This window comes from Meleagris gallopavo, chromosome 16 (assembly GCF_000146605.3).
Source record: "Meleagris gallopavo isolate NT-WF06-2002-E0010 breed Aviagen turkey brand Nicholas breeding stock chromosome 16, Turkey_5.1, whole genome shotgun sequence".
Taxonomy (NCBI): Eukaryota; Metazoa; Chordata; class Aves; order Galliformes; family Phasianidae; genus Meleagris; species Meleagris gallopavo.
The window spans coordinates 13,542,182-13,563,769 of NC_015026.2; the positions used below are offsets into that span (position 1 = coordinate 13,542,182).

The following is a 21,588-nucleotide window of genomic DNA, read 5'->3' on the forward strand; positions in this document are numbered from 1 at the left end:
TGTATCTCAATGCGGAGCCCTCGGTGTACTCCCGCCCCCCGCAGCCGAGCGGCGATGGGATTTAGTACTTATGTGAACCCTTTGTTTACGCCCGAGCTAATGGTTATCCCGCGGTAACGGGATTTCCTCCACCGAAGCTGCGCGCCGGGGTTGGTTACGGGCGGAGCGCTGAGCGCTTCTCAGCGGCGGAGCGCAGTGCGGAGGTGCTGAGGTGTTCTCGTCGTGAAGAAACCCGTCCGTGTGAGGTGTGACGTGAAGAGAAACAGTTGTTTGAGAACGAGCGGAGCAAAGGGAAGCATTGATCGCTTGCCATCGATCGCGCTCAGCAGCGCAGCGCGTCGGGGCTGACAGCCGCGGGCACCGCGGGCACCGCGGGCGGCGGAGTGCGAGCGAAGGGAGCGGCGGTGGCTGGGGGATCGCTGCGCGTTACGGAGAACGTCTCGTTCTGTGCGTTTCGGAGCGGGCCGTGCTCTGTGCAGCCGCGAGCGGTGCGTGCGTTCCTCTGGCACGGGGCGCCTTCAATCAGTGCTGTAGTTTTGCATCCGCAGCGCAATAGCAGCGTTAATTGTTATTCCAGAAATGAATCTCCCAGCAGTCCCGTCCTGGCTGGGCTGCTGCCGCTCCGCTGTCTGCTTCCGAGTCCACTCCTCACCTAGCAGAAGGTGCTGGCAGAGACCCCGCATTGTGATCGGGGGGTAGCAGGGGCTGGGGGCTCCTCCTGTGCTCCGTTACAGATTGATTTCCTCCTCTGTGGTTGGATGCATCCTCTTGCATTGCTTTGTTAACTTTAGGTCTGTAAAAAGGGGATCGGGTAACACAGCAAATAGTAAATACCATCACCTTACATCTCTGCACGGTTGTAATGTTATTTTTTACATACAGATAGTTGCTAGCAGCATACAGCATAGTTTTGACTGGATAGGAGATGTTTGCAGTCTGTAGCCAGAAGGCGTTAGCAATGGAAAGCCTCACTGATTTTTAACCATGACAACTTCAGGAAGAGAGTGGTGAGCTGTCCACAGCAGTGCTTTGTGCCATGCATGGGCCCCGTGCGAGTCACTGCTGTCACGGTTTGTGCACTGCCCCTACACCGCAGCACGGGGGCTGTGCCGGCTGCAGAGCACAGCGCCCGTTGTGCTGGAAGCCGATCCGGGAGTGCAGGCTGTGGCCCGGCTCTGCAGCTGTCCTGCTGTTTGCTTGCTGCTTGTTTCTGAAATATCTGAGACTTCTCGATTCATGTCGTGTGCTTGTGGTTGCTCTCAGACTCAGGTATGTTGGCTTAACCGGTTGTAATGAAATGTAATTTTGGAGGGGGATCTGAGGTAAAAAAAAAAGAGACTCGAGGTGATTCCTGCTGTGCCAGCAGTTCCCCCCTGCACTACAGGGAGCGTCACACTGCTGGGCACCACGCTGCAATGTCTCTGTGCTGGTCGTGCTCTGCTCCCACTGCAGCTCCGGTGGTGGCACAGCGATGTGTCAGCGCACTGCCAGGCTGTGAGCTCTGCTGAGAACTGATCTGGACATAAAGAGGAAGGAACACCGTTGTGCAGCCACCGATGTGTGCAGCTGCTGAGATGAGGAGCCGGTTTTGCTATGGAGCCTCGAGGCACACAGGCTCACCACCCACAGCACAGGCTGGAGGAAGCCACTGTTTTAATAACAAACCCACACTGATATCCTTTGCTTTTTCAAAACAACTTTTCTGGCAAAAAGGCTCTCTGGTTTTCCCTCACGTTTACTCTGTCTGTGGCTTCAGCTGAAGCTGTGATACTCCTGTGCCAGACTTGTACGTTGTGCTGCACAGTTCTCCCTGCCCACACAACGCTGTGGGTGCGCTGCCAGTTCCAGTGCTGGAAGGATTCTGGCTGACATCCCCGTGGGGCTGCTGACGGTGTTGGTTCTGACCCAGTCAGTCCGCAGTACACTGCTGTGATCGTGGATGTACCTATGGCAGTGGGGAGAAGTTCCTCCTATGGAGCTCTGCTTGCAGGCTTTGGTGGAGAAAGGCTCTGCGGGTCAGCACGGGTAGCTGACATGATGGGAACGTGATTCCACACCAGGAATACTGTCAGCAGTCCCAGTGAGCTCTTGTTTGATACTGCAGCTCTGTCAGTGCCTTCTGAGAGAACTACTGCTGATTTCCATCTGTTCTCCCGGAAGTAATTTCACAAATCAAAGTAACTTAGGAAAACTTCTCTTGAGTTGAACATCTCTGCCTTTCTGAGGATGTATTTTGTCTGAATTCTAAATATATTTTGACATAGATTCATTCCCCTTTTCCGGAAGGAACTGTTCCTTCTTGTAGGGGGAAATACTTAACATCATTAATCCTCCTTCCCCAAATACTTCCACATAGGAAGAGGAAAGAAGTGATGGGCTGACAATATGACTGCTTACCCATGCAGCACCATCGCCATGGAAACAGACTGTCCTAGAATAGCTCCATCACATGAGGGTTACATGACATGAATAAAGTAACCAGAAAACTGGAAAATATCTTAGAACTGGCAATACTTGCTCTTAATTCATTATCCCCCAGGTCTTTGGAGAGCAGTGGATAAACAAAGCCAGTATTAAAATCAATGTAGTGCATGTGTGTCATCACATGTATGTGAGAGGATAGTGGAAAACAAACGTGATCCTCATTTAAAGGGCTATTTGTTGCTTCCAGTTTGGGATACATTGTTTTAGAAGGAGTTTTGAATAATTTTCCATGTGAGCTCCTGCTTCTTGAAATTGGTACCAGTGGTTTTCAGCAGTGCACAGAAGGGACTGCAAAATTACCTTTGGAATGTTTCCTTCTAGTTAATTATGAACTCATAGGGCAAAGATTTATTGAGCATGACCATTTTCAGTAGAAAAATGATTCTATTTCACTGATGATTGATTTTCTTTTGGTAAAGTCAGTGCTTTTTATTGTGTTGTGATAGTCATTGGGAAACATAGATCAGACACAAAGAAGTAAGTTTTCTACTGATTCACCATAAAGAAAACTAAAGCTAGGTAGAAAAAGAAAACATTGACATGTCATCCCATCATTAGAACATGTTAGCCCTGCCAGCAGTGCGAGGACCCTTTCGCTCCTGTGAGCTCAGTCATTTCTTTCTTCTCATTTGTCCAGCCCGGATCACGTTATGTATCGTAGCTCCCACTGCAGAGATGAAGTTTTGTAGTAAGCTCTTTTTTTCTGTTGTGTGAATGAAGAGCATGAAGCCATTATGTGTTTATATTAGCCTGTTTGGAGTCTTGGAGCAGAATAATTTCTGTCATTTGTCTCAAGACAGAGACCTACAATGGATTCATAACTCAGTGAAAGGAGAATGAATGAACGTGTTTAAAGGTTGAGATCCTCGGATTTAACTTCGGTCATTAAAGGACTAGAACACGCAGGAGAAAACCCATCATTCTCATCTGTAATAGTCTCTGTGCTGTTTCATGCAGTACACGTGAATGGTTTTTGCATCAGTTAGGACTGATCACATCCAATATAACAACATTGCACCATTAATGAGAGTTGAAAATGGTTTAAAGTGAATGATTTAATGTTTCCCTTAACCGCACTTCTGATTTACAAAATGTCATTAGGCGGTCATTTAGGACTTGGTGTAATTTGCTTCTCTACTTCTTGCTCTGTGTCGTAAGGATGCCATGTGAGTAACGTTCGTGCCTGCTTACGTGGTGCTTTTCTCCCACACTCAGAGGCCTTATTCTGAGCATGTTAAGCTGGGCACACAGCTCACATCACTGAGCGTAACCCACCTGAAACCCATGGCACTACGCAAGAAAACGTCAACAGAAAGGTTTCCTATCTGGTACGTGTTGTGTTTACTGTCTGTGGGGCAGACTGTTCATTTAAAGGGTACATTTTTACAATGCCTTGCTTTGCTTGGTAAAAGCAAATGCTGTTACATACATCTTTTTAAACCACCTAATCCGTCTTCTTCCTAAAAGTAAGAATTTGTCCTGACTTGCTGGAATCTGTCCAGCCCAATGGTCCCGATGGCAAGTGGGGTTGCTGTGGTCCTGGAGAGTTTACAGTTGTTCACTCTGTAGCCCAAGGAGAGCGATGCTGTGGTTCTTGTTGTTTGTTTCATTTGAATAGCTTTAGATTTGCTAAGAAACACAAAGAGTCATTCATTTTTGATTAGTTGATTGATGACACTGCATGTGTGCGCCATTGTTGCAGAGCGTGGGGGGTTTCTCTAGCCAACCATTCCCATTTGCAATTGCAACCCAATACCTGGGCTTTGAAGGGAATGAATATTATAACTGCCTATTGACTGAGGAGGAAAAGAACATTTTCCTTTAGGAAAAAAAAGGTTTTGCTCTGTCAACATTCCGATAAAAGGAGCACGTCTGTGAAATAGTCTAATTCTGATAGTCCAGTGCAATTCACACATTCTTTAAGAACTTGAACCTGACAATAAGATACTGTAGATAATATATTACTTCACAACATGATAAATAATTTCTGCTGGCTGTGTTCTAGGATATTTGCAGGGACAGTGCCTGGGAATGTTTTCGATCAGTGCAAACACAGAAATGAATCAGTTTGCTCTGTGTGTTCAGCAGGCAAAAGTTTCTTTGAGGGAGGGCAGCAAAGGGACGCAGGGTTATGCTAATCCAGCTGAAAATCCCACACAGAAAAAAAGAGTAAACGTGAGCTACTGAAACAGGCTGTACTTCAAATTGCTATCAAGTCCTTCAGAGTGACCTGTGGCTAAACACCCAAATGTTTATTGTCTCAGACAGAAAAATGAAAACCTACCCAGCCATTGGTTTCTTCGTCCTCTTCGTCATCAGCTATGGCTCTTCTGAAAACTCCAGCACACCGAGAGGGTGCGGACTGGACCTCCTCCCGCAGTATGTGTACCTCTGTGACCTGGATGCCATCTGGGGAATAGTTGTGGAGGCGGTTGCGGGAGCAGGTGTGCTGACAACATTACTGCTGATGCTGATTTTGCTGGTGAGGCTGCCCTTCATCAAGGAAAAAGAGAAGAAGAGCCCCCTGGGAATGCACTTCCTCTTTCTGTTTGGGACACTCGGACTGTTTGGACTGACGTTTGCTTTCATCATTCAGGAAGATGAAATGGTGTGCTCTACCCGAAGGTTTCTGTGGGGAGTTATCTTTGCTCTGTGCTTCTCGTGCTTGCTAGCTCAGGCTTGGAGACTTCGCAGACTAGTTCGGCATGGGAAGAGTCCATCTGGCTGGCATCTGGCTGGTGTGGCCATCTGCCTGATGCTTGTTCAGGTCATCATTGCAACTGAGTGGTTAATACTGACAGTTGTCAGAGATAACAAGATGTCTTGCAGCTACGAACCAATGGATTTTGCTATGGCTTTGATTTATGTTATGTTCCTGATGGTATTTACCATGGGGTTTTCTCTTTTCACTCTCTGTGGAAAGTTTAAGAAGTGGAAGAAAAATGGAGTATGCCTGATTATAACGCTGTTTTTTTCCATTCTGATTTGGGTAGCCTGGATGACTATGTACCTCTTCGGTAATGCTGAACTAAAGAAAAGAGACAAATGGAGTGATCCCACTCTTGCTATTGCACTGGTGTCCAGTGGTTGGGTGTTTGTTATTTTTCATGCTATCCCAGAGGTCCACTGTACCATCCTTCCATCGCAGCAGGAAAACACTCCCAATTATTTTGACACTTCACAGCCAAGGATGCGCGAAACTGCTTTTGAGGAAGATATACAGCTTCCTCGGAGCTACATGGAGAACAAAGCCTTTTCTATGGATGAACATAATGCAGGTAAGAATTTACTATTCAGAACTTCATTTCTGTAGTAGCAAAGAAAATATCTGTGTAAGACATTTTTCAGGTGTCGAAAACAGGGCTTTCTACAAAAGCCATATTTTACACATTACATACAGCTTGCTTTTAATGTATTAATTAGGAAGTCACCGTAGTGGAAGGAAAACATAAAAAAATGTAATACAGAAAACAGATGTTTGGTTAAAATGTTGGATTTTTTTTTTTTATTTTGGCTTTTTTTTCTTTGATAAACAGAACAATTTCAAATGTAACCAGACAACACCAAAAGCAGAAGAAAAACACAGTGGGAAAAATAACTTCTGTTTTAAAACAGTACAACATTTTTTGCCTTTTTTAGTTAATAACATTTTATATGAAATATGTTCCTAAAAAAAAAACAAAAAAACAAGAGATAAATTGAGTTCTCCATGCTACAAAGGCTCAGTCTCTTCAGCAACAGAATAATCACTATTAATCATACTACCATTAAAATAGGTCTCAGTGTCCTATTGTGACACTGGAAAAAAAGATGCAAGGTGGCATATAGACAAGTTCAAAGACAGTCTTTGTTCTGAAGACTTTAACGTGCTAACAAAATATGCACAAGCAGGTTTCACAGTAATGGTTGCTTTCCTTGACACAGCCATTGGATGACACAGAACAATGTGTGATGACATGTAAAGAAAATTTGCAATGAAAATGTTGGAGTGAGTACCAAAAAGGCCAGCAAACTGATTGCTCAGGAGATCCAAAGCATTGCTGAAATTTAAACACATATCAGAAAATATCCAGGACTGCTTATGTGAGCAGTGATGGAAATCCCCTGATGGTGTTGAGGAGAGTAGACTGTGTTCTGCTGATGCCTCACGGTTGGAGAAAGGATTTGGATACTACTCAAACTGCTTCAGTATCCAAGCCAATGGCTGCCACATTGCTATGGCAGTCCACAAAAGAAGTCTTTAATTATGTTGTACAGGCACTTTACCTCTTTATTTATCTCCATCTATCTTTATTTTCCTTGGTTCTTGATGTTTCCTCCGGATGTAGAGCAGGCATGAAGGAAAAGAGCACTCATGTGTGACAGCGCTGGGTCAGGAAGGTATTTTCCCTCCACGTGTTTTAGCAGCAGCTTCAAAGGTCTCCGCTTTGGATGGAAGCTTTGAACGGAAGGGAGTTAAGGTCTTGTGAGGACACAACAAGGCAGTGGTAAAACAAAATGTGGATAAAAGAATAGCTGTTCATTACCAGCGTTCCAAAGGAACTTCACTGCAGACTATAAATGCACCTCTATTTTATTTTACTGCTCTCCATCCCCCATTAAATTAATGTCATAGTAATGTAAATGCAGTGACTACAGTGGAGTTGTTTCTGACTAAGACAGATCTAAAGAAAAAATCAGATCTTTCACCCTCCATTATTTTCATTCATGCCTACACTTAAAAAAGAACTGGAAGCTCCATTTAGATCTAATCGGTCAGTGATCAGGTTTTGTAGTGTCACTACAAAAGGGTAGACGTCTGACAGCTATAAAATCATTATAGTATCTATTATAGTGTACCTTAGGATGTTCTGTTCTAATCTGAATATAAAATAATTCCTTATCTGATTCCCTTGTTAATATTTATAATAATAAACGAATGTCATTCCTATCCTCGTGGCATGTGGAGGAAAAGATTGGATTTTAATAAATCAAAGGAGATTCATTACTCCTTTGCAGTGGTTCTCTACGTTGTGTGCAGAACCATGACAACAGGGTTTGGAGACATAACTTACAGTAGAGCATTAAATAGAAGTAAAAATACTCAAGTCACATATTATGGTGTATTCTCTTCTCTTATTCATTTAATTAAACTCAACTCAAGAATGTGTAATTAAGAGTTCAGAAATTAAGGGAAGAGTACTTTCTTCAATTATGCATAATAACAGTGTTTCAGATTATAAGCTCTACTAGCTGGAAGGTTTTGGAAGACGTGATTTATAGTTGGACTTGAAGGTCTTTTCTGACCTAGATGATTCTAGGGTTCTGTAACCAGAAATCAACTCTTAGTTCCCTGACTTTGTTTAAACAAATAGCTTTACTGAGAGAACATGCTTGGTTGAATGTATTTTCCATTAATTCATGCTGTATAAAGCAATTTTCTTTCTTTTTTTTCTTTTTCCTTTTTTAAAAGATTTTATCATTTTCAGAATCAGAATAACCTTTAAATTACAGGTTCAAATAAGCATGTATCCTCATAGTTTTTCTCACTGCCATTTAGCCCCAAGTCATAGTTACCAACAAGATCTGTTCTGTTCCAGGAATACCATTAAGTATTAGTAAGGCAAAATGGTCATACATTCAGTTACTTAACCATCATTTAAACAACACACTAATTTTAACATTCATATAACAGACATGTCAAAGTACTCAGAAGACTAACTTTCATTCCTGTGTCTTGTAAAAATATTAGTAAAGTATTTAGAATCCCTGAAAAAGGGCAACTTGAGTGAGCTCCCAGAGAACTGGAAGTGCAATGCACAGTAACAGGGCAGCTTCAGCAAAGCAAATACAGTTTGCTTTCTGCATGAAAAACCTGGGCATGAAATGTAGAGTTCTGCAGCTGTCATGAAACCCAAGCCTAAGAAGCTCTGCTGCTCTCCGAATTTCGTTTAACTGTTAGTACTAAAGTCATCCTCTGAGCCACCTACAAACAAAGCTAACAATTAAAAACACATAGGAGACTGAGACCTGACATTTGTTCAAACCTCCTTGGCAGTTTTTTTTTACCTACTGATCCTCTATATGACTAGATACATTTAATAATACCAGGAAAAGTACAAGAGAAATAGTAAAACCACTAGAAAAAAAAAAAATCCCCAAATGAGTATTCTGCCCACACACTTTGTCTCTGATTCTCACATTAGCAGAATTTTAGACTTCTGGCAATAATAACGAAGGAAAATTCAGCAATCTGGCTTTGAAGCTACTGTCTCAGGATAGGGTTGAAATTACCGTGCAAATTATATACTAGAATGTGTAAATATTTGACTGATAGCATGCATTATAAGGAGATCTTTTCTCTTTGTGTAATACTAAATACTCGTGCAGTCAGTTGTGTCTAAGGCACAGAAAGAAGCCAAACTGCAAAGAAGGAATGGTTAACCCTGAGATGGTTAAATATAAAATAAAGATACAGAACTGTGGGAGAACAGCAGATGAAAGCCTCTATTCTAGTGTTCTGGGAAAAAAAAGATGCATGTAATTCTGCATATATGTGAATTTTAAGTATAGAGTAAGTGAGGATCTGTATATATGTGAAGTCAGTAACTAAGCACTTGCAGGGCTAGATTTTTTAATACGTGTGCTAAGTCAGTGCTGTTCATCATCTCTGTGCACTACTCCCAGAGAGGAGAGAGCAGTGAACACAGGACTGTGCATAGCAGTAGGCTCCATGTAAATCCTGATGCACACACTGCAAAAATATTAAATCCTGACTTCATTAAGGTTTATGCTGAAATTCCTCTAAACTTAGTTCCTCTGTTTTCAGCTGGAGAGCATAGAATTGTAACTTGAATTGAATCTAAGTGGGATTCTTGCCCCAGGTGCCCAATCCAGCACCTTTTGCCAGCTGACAGATGGGCACTGCCCGCTGGAACCGCTCACGCAGTGCGTATAAACGAGCTCTGTTCCTCGGCCACATCTGAATTCAGAGAAGCCATTCTTTACCCCTGAAGTAAAAAAAAAAAGAGTACGTGTGTGCCAATCTCCAGCCTGGTTTAGACAGAAAGAAGCACATCTCTAACTCTGCACTCTTTCAGAATATACATCCTGAATCCAAACTTGTGCTAAAAGTCACGGAGAAGCTGATGTAGTTCTGCATTTGGAAGGACAGCCAGTGCCTTCTCTTTTGCTTCAGTCAATGGCCATGTTTAAGCTATTCAAAAGCAGTATTTACTTCATATTTCTAGTTTCTCAGGGTAAATATAATCTGAAACATCTGGAAAGTCCTTACGTGCTAGTCATGCTGAAGTAATGCTCAGGGGGACTGCGAGCATGCTTGCTGGCTCAAGCAGTGCTTTGGATCTCTGTCTTCCCAGTTTGATTGAAAGCAAAGTGTAACAGCACTTCACTTAACCCCACTGTATCCAGACTGATGCGGAAAGCACACGGCAAAAAACATTGTTCAAGATGCATCATGCGTGCACTGACTGAGGATATTTAACTCCTGGTGAAATGAAACTAAGCAAATTTCAAGAAATTTTCCCCCATTCCACCACAAGCAGTTACGTTTGTGTAAAACATTGTTTTTTCTGAGATCCATCCCCAACTCTGTAAGAAAAACTGCTGTTCAAAGTCAATACGGAAACTGATACGGCAGCATAAAAGTTAAAACCAGTGGCACAGTTTCCAGTAATTGCACTGGAATCACGATATTTTATGACTTCAAAGGAGAAGCACAGCATTACTCGTGTTCCTAAGAACAGTCTCTCTTTTTAAACGCAGCGCTAAGGACGGCAGGATTTCGCAACGGCAGTTTGGGAAGCCGACCTAGTGCTCCTTTTAGAAGCAATGTTTATCAGCCAACTGAGATGGCAGTTGTGCTAAATGGTGGGACTGTAAGTATCAAAATGTGATGATGTACCGATATGTGCAATTGCTACTAATGGAAAAGCCCTCTGCATCTAGCTTGTTCAGAGCAGGGGGAAAGCTATAAATGCAAATTCGGGCAGCAAGTGTGCATGTAATGCTTCCCTCCCCCTCTAGAAAAGATGTCATTTGAAAGTATTTTGCATTTTGTTAGTTGTCCCTTCACATTTTGGACTGTAGCTTGGGAGGACCGAGTCCTTTGGTAACTCTACCTATTCAGTGACCCCTCTGAATTATATTTGTGTTACGGTTAACTATTAAGTGACATTTCTAACCTGATCTTTTTTCAAAACACTATGAATCACGCAAATGTTTGCAAGCCAGTACTTTGCTTTAAATAAGAATCATTGTAGCAGACAGTGATAGCCTCTCACCTAGTTTCCATTTTCTTGCAAATGTACATAATTCTTTGTAAGATACAGACGTAAAGATCTCTTAGAAATAAGAACAGTGTAGAATATTTTAATGATAACAACACTGATCTTTCTCTCTTAGGCAATAGTTTGGCATGCCATTATTCCATAGACTTGTCTTTTGCAGAATGGTAGCTATAAGAATGGCTTAGTGAGCTGATGCCAAACAGACCTTTCAAATGTTTCCAGCATTACATGTAATTTGCACTTAAGAAGTGGCATGTAGTAGGCATAATGCTGAAAAAGAATTTTCATCCCCATATTTTTTCATGCGTATCTATGTGCTTGTAAAAATTTATCCATGAGCACTCTACACATGAGTTGGGTTTTTTTTTTTTTAATTTTGAATCATGAGCTGATTCCATAACTCAGCCTCTACATTTAAAGCCAAATAATGCAATCCGAATGCAGGTCTCTTTGTTTGTTTGTAAGAAAATACCATTTTGTTTGGATTTAGTGAACAAGACAGACTAGATACAAGGATTCTGTTGTGTGAGTAATACAGTGGGAACACATCAACTTGAATAAAAAGAGGCTTGTGCTTTGCTGTCAGTCACGAATAGCATCCTTTTGATGCTTGGTTTCATCCATGCCTGTGTTTTCTGATAGCAGAATATGCAGCTCAGGGAAAAACAGTTCAAGGATGATGAGAAACTAAAGAATTTGTTTGGTCTTGTTTTGAGGTGGATACAAAACTTACTGGAGAGCACTGGATCATAATATGAGAGAGAAACGTGTATATAGCCATGGTTTTTACAGAGGTAAACATGCCATGTGGGTTGAACATGAGTTTCATTGTAGTGCTTTGCTCTGGAAATACTGTACATGTAGCATGGTAACACTGATTGCTGAACAGACCAGACCTCCCAGTTATGGGTTTATTATCCTTATTTGCAGATACCAACAGCTCCGCCAAGTTACACTGGACGACACCTCTGGTGAAAGGCTGTAGGCTGTAGAGAATAAGAATCCTTGTTGCAGAATTATTCCCTGGCAGTGTGTCTTTGAGGGAGGAATTGATACCAGTACCAGAACAAAGCAACAGAACATCCAGGAGTTTGCGAAATCCCACAGAGGATTTTGTGTAAATGTGAACACCGCGGAACGGATAAACTAACTGCAAAAAGAAAATTATAAGTCTGAAGCTAAATCTGAATTAAAATAGAGGTAGGCACACTTCAAAATGGAAGAGGGGGATATTGTATCCTGAAATGTAAGATATTCCCTTGTCTGTAACCAGTAACCAGTGTGCAAGGCAAGCCTGATTCTTTCGTTGGATGCCAGCTGCTTGCAAACTACCCTCCTCTCACCTAAACTTAATTCACGTTGCCACAAGAGATTGCCACCACAGTGTGAAGACACACAGGATTTCTTTCCATCTTGCTCCTTTTCCTTTCATTTGAAATGTCATGAAAAGTATATTGTTTGCCTCATGATCCAGCTGTACTGGAACATCACGCGTTACCGCTCTGTGGCAACGCCATTACCATCACGCTGTAGGTTGACACTCTTCTCTTTAAAAAGCTCGTGTATGAGAAGCAGTTCTGGAGAGATGCAAGGTGTGTGTGTGCTTTATGTGAGCGCAGGAGCTTCTTGAGGCAGAGGAGTGCAGGTCCAGCATAGGCAGCTCTTCGGCAGCCCAGAATTGGATTCCCTCCTGTTCCTCAGCCTGGGTGTGAGCAGAGTTGCACGTTCTCACTTCTCCTACAGAAGAAGCCATGAAAGGAATCTGTGGAGGGATACGCTTTGCAAAGACTTAGCTGGCGAGAGAACGTGACTCGTGTTTGCCACGAGCGCGTTGTGATAGCAGATGAAGGGTGGTGTCCATCGGTGCTGGTGGGCCGAGGTCTGTCCACAGCGGTCTGGAGTCTGTCCGTGCTGGTGGGCCAAGGCCGGCGCCCAGGGGGTCACTGGCAGCTGCAGAGCACCGACCGCCTGTCGGGAGGAACGCGGTGCGCGTAGGGCTGAGGCTGCTGCTTCCAATCCCTGTTTGTTGTATGGGTAGTCTCATTGACTGCGGTTGTTTGTGCATTTAATTGTGGTTGTGCATTTTAGTGCCTAGGTGGTAGAATCTCCCTTCTGGAGGTGGTTTGTTGTTGTTTTTGTTTTTTTTTAAGGTGGTTTCTTCCTTAGTCATCCCCTCTGCCTACACTTCTTTGAGTTAAAATATGGCAGACTTTCTCAAAGCTTTTTATCTTTGTTTTCTCCGGGTTATTTAAAAGGTTCCCATTGCCCATTGTTTGTGCCACGATTTTCATTATGTTTAAGCTGTCATTCCTTTATTTAACATTTAATACATATCGGACATTGAAAACATCACCGTATCCTCACCATTTGGCCAATGTTAATCTTAGCTTTCCTGAATTCTAAAAGCAAATTGTTTTTACTTGAGGGCACAGGAAACATTTAACAAATAAACTTTGCATATGATATAATAAAAAACTATATTTTCAAACTAAAAAAATATAATGTACAAATAACCGAATAGCTTAGTAGCTTCACAGAAAGAAGTTACTTGCTGTCTACTGCAGAAGAAAGACAAGTATTCTATTTTTCAAGAGTCTTCCTGATTCTACACTTGCCTCCATTTCTGCTCAACTAGGAACCCAGTCCTGCAGACTGTACTCCCAGAAGTAGTCCCTTTGATACCAGTAAGTCTACATACAGGTACAGAAGCTGCAAGACCAGTCCCTAAGTGTTGCACACAGATATACGTGTGCATGTGTGTATATATATATATATATATATATGAAGGAATATATGTTGCCATTCTTGCCAGGGTCATCTTATAAGGTTTTACTTCATAGCTCTTCTCTTCCAGAAGCAATGTTTTTCTGTCATGCATGAGTAAAGGAACATGTTAGCTCCATGTTGGATATTCCCCCCTGCCCTTCCCTCCTCAAAGCAAAGGAAGCATGTGCTTGTTTAGGGATTGCTAATTTATTTTGTAACTAACTAGATGGTCTAAGTAACCAAGTAGGGTAGGGGTGGATATTGCATGCCATCCAATGACTTAGAAATACATTTGCTTTGTTAAAAGCAAAGCTTTAACTAAAGCTTAGCATTAAAGATAGCATTCATGATATTTACCCTGAAAATGCATCACTTTGAACAATATAAAACCTGTTTTCATCACATGCCTTTTGAGTTTTACTTTTAAAAATCAAATTTAAAAAATCACAAAACTCTACTGTAAAAACATATAAGATGACCATGGCATAAATGGTAGGACAGTTTTCTTTCAAAAAGTTTATCATGCTACAACCGAGATTTAGGAACTGCAATACAACTGTTACAGACCTTGGACAAAACTTTACAACATGTAGTTCTCTTAAGAAATGTTTTTTTTCTAGATGTGACTGAATTGATAAATAGACTTCCCAATCCTGTTCCTAATGAAGCTGATTAGAATTTAAGGCCTTATGTAAGGATAGGGCCAGATCCTACAGGCTGCTACTGGCATGACTACTGTAGCTGGTTAGTCACTTGGGCCCTTCACAGGATAACTAAGTGGCAGGATTGGTCTTAATTTGTGGTGGTGAGGGTGTGGCAATAGATTAGGAAGGTCTTTATTTTCCAACTCTGTACAATTAGTAATAAGCAACTTTTTTTTAAGTCACTGGTTCGTGATGTTAAACGCCCCAAATAAAGATGTGATCAAAGAAAGGCACCTTTATGTTAGCATATATTCTGTTACAGTCAACAATTTGTTTACTTTTGCCTTTTATGAGTTATCTAGAATGTAGAGCATCTGTGAACAACATAATAAGCGTAAGCACAAGCCTTTCGCAGGTCAGTTAATTAGGATTTTATAGTATAAAAGCTACTGCGTTGTCCCTTGATGGCTGTGTGATCATGGTGTTTCCATACAGAAAAGTGAAACTGTAAAACATCTGAAAAAATTGTTACCAGAACAAGATTTTTAATAACTGGCTTCTGCAGCGGCCAAGAAAAGAGTTCAGAGCCATAATTTTACAGGTCCTGTCCTGCTTTCAAAGGAGCTGAGGGCGTCTGACACTGGCCGGAAAATATGTAGCATCTTCAAAACAGCACTCTCAGTACATACACTTGTTTCTACAAACAAGGTACATGAAATATAGAAATAGTTGCATCTGTTTTTAGTGTAAACACGGGCATCTTGGTTGGCTTTGGAGCTTGATGCCTTGGGCCTCATCAAAGGCAGTGCAAAAGGGAGCATTGTAGCTTTTATAATAAAACAATTGGACTACTCTACCAACTTACAGGATTACAAAGCAGGTGCTTTTTATTAATTGATGAGAGCTAAAGCTCATTTTTGATAGATAATATATATTTATTAAATGTATTAATAGTGTTTTATAACATACCCTTTTTTTCCGCTGATTGTTGCATACACTGGTATCTTATTAAGTACATCTTTAAAGGATTTTCAAGACAATCAATGCGTACCATGATGTCTGTACATACATATACAAAACTACAAAGGTTGTAAAGCATGGGCAAATGTTTTATTTTCAAAATGCTGTTCTTAACGAGAATAAAGGCTTTACTATTTACTTACAATGCTTGTGTTAACTCGGTGTTAAAACCCACACTGAATTTTGCTGCAGAAGCTAACTTCTGGTGCTACAGATAGTTTTATCCTGCAGTGACACTATGGGTGCGATTCTGCAACGTGAGCTAAGTTGAAGTGAAGGAAGCTAGCTCCTCCACCTTTGGTCACATTCCCACACTTGCTCCTGGCTCTGGCATCCACCAAACCCTCTGCGAGCCACTCAAGGAGCTGTGCAGACAAACTCTTAACACTATTGCTGATTTTTATTCTTCCAGTTGGCTCAGCAGTTTCCTGAGCTGGCTCTAGTGCTGATGCCTGTGAAAAGGAGGGGACAGGACCACACAGCTGCTGTCTTACCAGATCTTCCTGATCTGGTGAAAAGCATCAGCATCCAAAAGAAGAAAAAAAATGTGGGGTGGGTACTGGCATAACAGTGAATCAGAATCATAGAATTGCTCAGGTTGGAAAAGACCTTCGATATCATCAAGTCCAACCACAACCTAACCATACTACCCTATCTCTAACAACTCTACATTAAATCATGTCCCTGAGCACAAAGCTTGTGTAAGTCATGGAAGAAATCGATGTTGGATCACAACAGAGCTAGGTGGTATCCACATTTTACCATGTTTACCCTCCAGTCAATTAGACCGTTGTCAGACTTATATGGAAAAAGCAGCAGAACTGCAAACACCTTCTCTAACTGTGACGTTACAAAGGCCTAAGTGGGACTGTGCTTGGCCAAGCTGAATTTAAGAAACCATGGGGTCATTCACAAGGGAACCCAATCCCGTTTTTATTCTGCTTGCTTATTTTGCAAGTTCACATATGTGAGATCACTGAAAATGCCATCACTGTGATCTGAATTTTACACTTTCTCAGCACATATGCTAAGTGACAACAAAAGGTCCGCTGACTTTTCCCCTGCAGAAACGCAGAGCAACCCTAGCTTTCCTTGCCTTCACAGTGTTTCTGAAAATGAGACCATTATGAACAGAGCATGAATTTGCACAAATTGTCGCAGCCCTGCAGAAGTCAGAATTACTCCAGTTCTTACTGAAGATGCAATTTATTTTATCCATAGTTTTTTGCCTATCAGAAGAGCTTTTTATGTAACCATTCAGGAACACAAATGTGGACAAAAACGTTTTAGCTAAATTTGCAAATCCCATCTGCTTGAACAAAACTGTGGTCACTTACATTGGGACAGAATTTGCTCCTGATGTAACCTCTCTTTGATTTATAACACCTCACACGTCAAAGTAAAACTGTCACGCTAACCTTTCTAAATCAGTACTGCACAAGTTAGTTCATGAGCTCCGTGTTTTGTGAGTGTGGTGAAAAAAACATAATTGAAATGCTGAATCACTTTGTGTATGTTCTGAGGCTTCCAGTTTGCTACCCACTTTAATAAAACATTAAATACTCAGCTTTCCAAAACATGCACATAAATCAGAATGTAGACATCCACGCTTCCACAGCAGATGCTCTTCTACTCAACACAAAAGCAAAAATCCTCCATCAAGCCAAAAAGGTATATTTTTTTTCTGTGTATGTCATTTTTTGTTCTAACAAAGCTTCAGCACTCAGATACTTGCACACAGTTCTCAGTGCTGTCTGTGGGAATGGGGCATGCGTAGCTGAGGGCAGAGGGTGTCAGAAGTCACTGGATTGTTAAAAATGAAAGCAGCTCTTTGAGTTTCTTGCTTTGAAGAATTTTCAATTAAAAGTCAGTGATGAGTCATACAATTCACCTAGTGCATAAATATATTTTTGTCATTAGGAACAACAAGCAGGGTCAGTAATGAATAGTTTTTCTATGTCTCAGTGGAAAGAAGAATGTTATCCATGTGATTGCAAAGGGTCTGCCAAATGGGAAAAATGAGTCAAACAAAGAGCACAGGGTTGCTTGCTGGAGTAAACAGTTCTAAATGAACAAAAGCTCTACATAAAAGTGAAATTTCCCAACTCCTAATGAAAGCTGTTTTCAAAGCTCTGTATTCGTTCAGAATGCTGTAATACAGATTAACATAATGTTTGCCTTCTCTTGATAAAAGAGTGGTTTCTCAGTATACTGTGATTCCAGCTGTCATATTTTATTCTTAATATTTTAATATTTTACAAATATTTTACATTACAAACTTTAAATTATAAAGATAAAAATCTATTTACTTACAAGATGGATTGTCTATACTGTGTGCTTTTCACATTAAGCACATTAGTTGGGAAGATTCATAAATAGTTACGTTGAAGCCAAAGAAGGACATGCAAGCCAAAAAAATCCTGACTTTCACACACAGTTTCAGGAGTGCCTAGTTACCTTTCTGAAGTATGAAGCTGTAAACCAGCAAACCAAAACTTTGGTATATTCCCAGAATATTGGGCTGCAGCACTCTGTTGGGCTCATTTAAGGTGCTCAAAGTGCTGCCAACATGGAAGATCTTTGCTAGTAGAAAACATAAAGGAAAGGTGATATATGATGATGAAGAAGCACAGTCAATGCCTAGGAAACCCCAGATATGAGCACGGTGGCCAGATATCTGATTATTTGATATTTCTTGATGTAATGAGGCTGTTCTTTGTAAATATTTCATAAAAAATGCAAGAAGTTCCAAAAGCCCAGGGCTCACACATGCTGTCCAACATTAGGACAAGCCCGTCTTTTAAAAGGTAGCTTCTAGGTTTTAGTTAGGAGCTTCCATTTCTTATCATAACCTGTGTTACTTAAGCATAACAATTTTGAATCACATCATGTTAACCAGGGAGCACAGGTTGTCACCATGAATTTGGATTTCAGAGAGTTATTTAAATAGCTTTTGACATATACTTGCTTCCTATGCTGACAGAAAAGTAAGATGTCCTTAGGATTCTGATAGGCTGGAAGGATGGGGAACAAAGTCTGCCTGCCTAAGTCTTTTCACTAGAAATTTCCATTGGAAATATGCTTCAGGCTGTGACACCTCAAACTAACTTGCTTTAATATTTTTAAAGGCCTAAGGAAGATGATTCGTTGGCAGGTTAGCATAACTCCCACGGAGCTTAGAACTATTTACATGAGCTGATAATCCAACACATTTTTTCAGGCAACACCTATCTAAAAGCAGTGAATAGTATAAATGCTGATAGGAAGAACAAACTTACCACCATTGCTCCTTACATGCTGAATTTTAACCTCTGAAGTCTTATGAGTCCTGCCATTCTTTCAATAGGAGCAAGAGGAAGACCCATTTCCATTTTCAATAGCCTTAAAAATGTTAAAGCTGAACAGCACTGTTCCTATTTTATCCCTCTCCCTCCTTATGCTAACAGATTACCACCGTTGCACAAATGCGATTCTGCTGCAGCGGAGGCCAGCCCTTCTAGAGAGATTTCCTACATGCTGGGGAAAGGCATATGGACATAACTGGGCAGAACGAGCTGCCTGAGGATGCCAGGTAGGCTGGGGCGACTGCGACAACACACTGCTGCCAGTTGGGGTAGTGTCAAGAGAACCTTTTGACGGGAGGTTGGACTCAGCTCCCAGAAAAAGGACAAACCCCTTAACTCCCAAGTTGTTCGGGTAACAGAATGCGTAAAAAAATTCTACAGGGAATGCCTAATCACGAATTATACATTCATAGGAAGTGTAAGTGAGATTTAAATAGAAGCGAAACATAAGGTATTATCACAGTATTTTATTTTGTTCTAAAACATCAACACCTGCTTCAAGTCCTAAGGCACAGAGCAGCTGAGGCCCTTAGGCATTATGGCCATGTAAGTTTATAAAAAACAAAAACCCAAACAAGGAAAAGGAGAGAACTTTTCAGGTGCTTTTCTGCAATCACTTTTCAGGATGTGAAATGAACAGTCCAAATGTCCATTCTGTAACACAGATAATCATCCCCACATCTTACTGTGATATTTAGAACAGTCTCATAGTTTGTTTAAGATTTACTGGTAGTGCTCATTATTTAAAACTGACAAATAGTGTAGGGATCTCACCTATTTCTGATATATGGTTTCTATCTGTACAGGACATATGTTTTCTACTGCCAGAGTAGATAAGGTTGTTATCAGCAGTGCACTCACATTACTGATTTTAACAATTCCTATTTCAAACTGCAGCCACATGCATGTCCTAAATCACAGGATGCTACAACAATTAACACCAGTGGACACTGCACTTGATTTCTTTGCAAGTGAGGTGAGGGTCTCGGAGCAGAGCTGTTAACTAGGCCATGTTTTTGACTCGCAGCTCCCACTACAATAATTTGGTTGTCTGCCACATGCCTTGGAAATGCAGCTTGTCCTACATAGTTTATGGTACAGATGTTGCAATGTTGAAGGCACAGATGATGGCTAAAAGAAGCACAGAGTTTGAATGCATTTAAAGTTTCAGTCAACTCCTGGGAGTGGAGTATTCAGTAATGTGCAACTACACATTGAAGGATTGCCTGCCTAGGACTTTGTGCTTTTCACGTATACATTAAGTACAAACATCCTTCCCATCTATTTTAGATAACAGGCAATTTTCCCTCATCTTAATGCACAAATAAACCAGAATTCTGTAAAATCTGGTTGTTTCAACTTAACAGTGAACAGCGTATGACCTACTTTATGCTACATACTACTGCAAAATACAACTGGTTTGTGACAGAAGCTTATGAAAGGTTTATACACCCACACTGTTTAAATCATAAGAACAATGAGAATTACATTTGGTAATTTAAACAATTGAAAACAGTAATGAAAAAAGACTCAAACAATTAGAAGATGAAAATCCATTAAAGAAAATATATTGGAATAACTTATTAGCAAGGGCTTAGGGTAAAAAATATATATATAGAAATCAGTTTCACCCTCGCCTCCCAGTGAAATGCCAAAGAAGCCTGAATGTGAAACTGGAGCTGCCAACAATCTTTCTGAAATAAGACCTGAGTTTCAAAGAGACAGCTCTTTATGAAAAATGTATATAATTTTAGCCTCTCACTATTGGAAGTCAACATGCAGGCAACTGTGAGTGAACCTTTCACTTCAGAAAATGCTCAGTCACTTGTAATAGGGAAGTGAAGAAAAGATATATTAAAAACAACAACAACAAACAACAACAACAAAAAGAAGCAAAACTAAACTGAAACATTGTGCCCATAGACATGCCTGCTTCCCACAAATCTGAAATGCAACTCCCAGATCACTCATGTAACGACGCTTTTGTAAGAGGGACATAAAACAGAGACAGGACAAACCCAATTCTCCAAAGCACCCACAGAGGCTGACACCACAAGGACATTTGCTGTAGCCCCACATATTGCAGCAGAGGGCAGGTGGTGCCTGAGCAGCCCCTGCTTTGGGCCCAGGGCCTCCCTGAAGTGCCAGGCATACACAGCCACACCGGCTGCATTCAATGCCTGGAGAACAAACTACTTCAGGGAATTTGTTTATCCACTTACGTTCAGACTAGAGAAGCATGAGACTCCCAACTAGCAAAAGGCAGCAATGGAGATGAGAAAAAGGACTGGAAGATCTCTAGCAGTATTTGTGTAATGCACCACACTTCCTAATATTTTTACCAAAACTTGAAGCATTCATTTCAAAATATCTACATGACATTTTTACAATTCAAGGTTTACAAAGAGGAAAGCACTGACTGACATCTATTAAACTGCATGAACAGCTGAGATGAACACCTGAGTCTGGGAGAGCACAAAGCATGCAGAATTCCTCTGCTGGGGACTGCATTGCCTATGCCTGCCCAGCCATCAAGCAGGGAGAGGCAGCCACAAAAACACACCCAGACAAGGAGGAAGATCCTACACTGAGAGAAAAGTCCATAATGAAGGCAACCAGCACATCTTCAGCAAGAGCTGATTGCTGCAGCTCTTCCAGGTAAGTAGCTGAGATGCAAAAAACAGATGGAAGTTGGCTGGAAGCGGGGCTCCCCAAAAAGCATTTGGGGAATTACGGCAGAAGGCACTTTGGGCAGAGCTGGAAAGCCAGGTGTGATGGGAGCTTCATCAGCGCTGCACTGACAGCCAGAACCCCTCTTATTTCTGACATCTTTACTAACAGGTAAGTTCTGTAAAGCCATCAAATGTAAACACTCACATAAACTAAAAGAAATAACAAGGTACATAAAAAACAAACAAACAAAAAAAAAACAAAGAGACAGTTATGTTGAAAAAGATGTCCAATACCTAAGGGAAGTTAGGGGCAAGTAGCTTGTGTGTTCTGCAGTTTGTCCTTCATTAATCTGTAAGTCCCATTTTAGGA

General features: G+C 41.2%; 3 protein-coding genes across 5 annotated transcripts in view; 1 reads left to right on the forward strand and 2 right to left on the reverse strand.

Annotated features, from left to right (window-relative positions):
• Positions 1–21,588, reverse strand: part of LOC109370169 (zinc finger CCCH domain-containing protein 11A-like) — a 129,935-nt gene that overhangs the window by 69,831 nt on the left and 38,516 nt on the right. The window lies entirely within an intron of this gene.
• Positions 51–15,347, forward strand: GPRC5B (G protein-coupled receptor class C group 5 member B). Of its 3 annotated transcripts, none has more exons than XM_031555763.1 (4): positions 51–1,269; positions 4,749–5,762; positions 10,249–10,361; positions 11,703–15,347. In XM_031555763.1, the coding sequence occupies exons 2-4, from the start codon at positions 4,757–4,759 to the stop codon at positions 11,745–11,747; spliced, it is 1,164 nt and encodes a 387-aa protein (XP_031411623.1). In that variant the 5' UTR covers positions 51–1,269; positions 4,749–4,756; the 3' UTR covers positions 11,748–15,347. The 3 variants fall into 3 exon arrangements, with proteins under 3 accessions (XP_031411623.1, XP_010718171.1, XP_003210837.1); XM_010719869.2 differs by lacking the exon at positions 51–1,269 and adding an exon at positions 1,304–3,812; XM_003210789.3 differs by lacking the exon at positions 51–1,269 and having other exon boundaries at positions 4,718–5,762.
• Positions 16,180–21,588, reverse strand: part of IQCK (IQ motif containing K) — a gene marked incomplete at its 5' end in the record, with an annotated part of 42,364 nt that continues 36,955 nt past the window's right edge. The window contains one exon of the mRNA XM_031555765.1: positions 16,180–19,677. Within this exon, the coding sequence (XP_031411625.1) occupies positions 19,637–19,677 (41 nt within the window). The remainder of the gene's footprint in view (positions 19,678–21,588) is intronic.

What these genes read in the sequence shown, in the direction of transcription:
- GPRC5B (XM_003210789.3), top strand. Translation starts at nt 4,733, where the DNA reads ATGTTTATTGTCTCAGACAGAAAAATGAAAACCTACCCAGCCATTGGT. An exon ending in TATGGATGAACATAATGCAG is followed by an intron (nt 5,763 to 10,248) that starts GTAAGAATTTAC and finishes TTTTAAACGCAG; the next exon opens with CGCTAAGGACGGCAGGATTT. An exon ending in TTGTGCTAAATGGTGGGACT is followed by an intron (nt 10,362 to 11,702) that starts GTAAGTATCAAA and finishes CCTTATTTGCAG; the next exon opens with ATACCAACAGCTCCGCCAAG.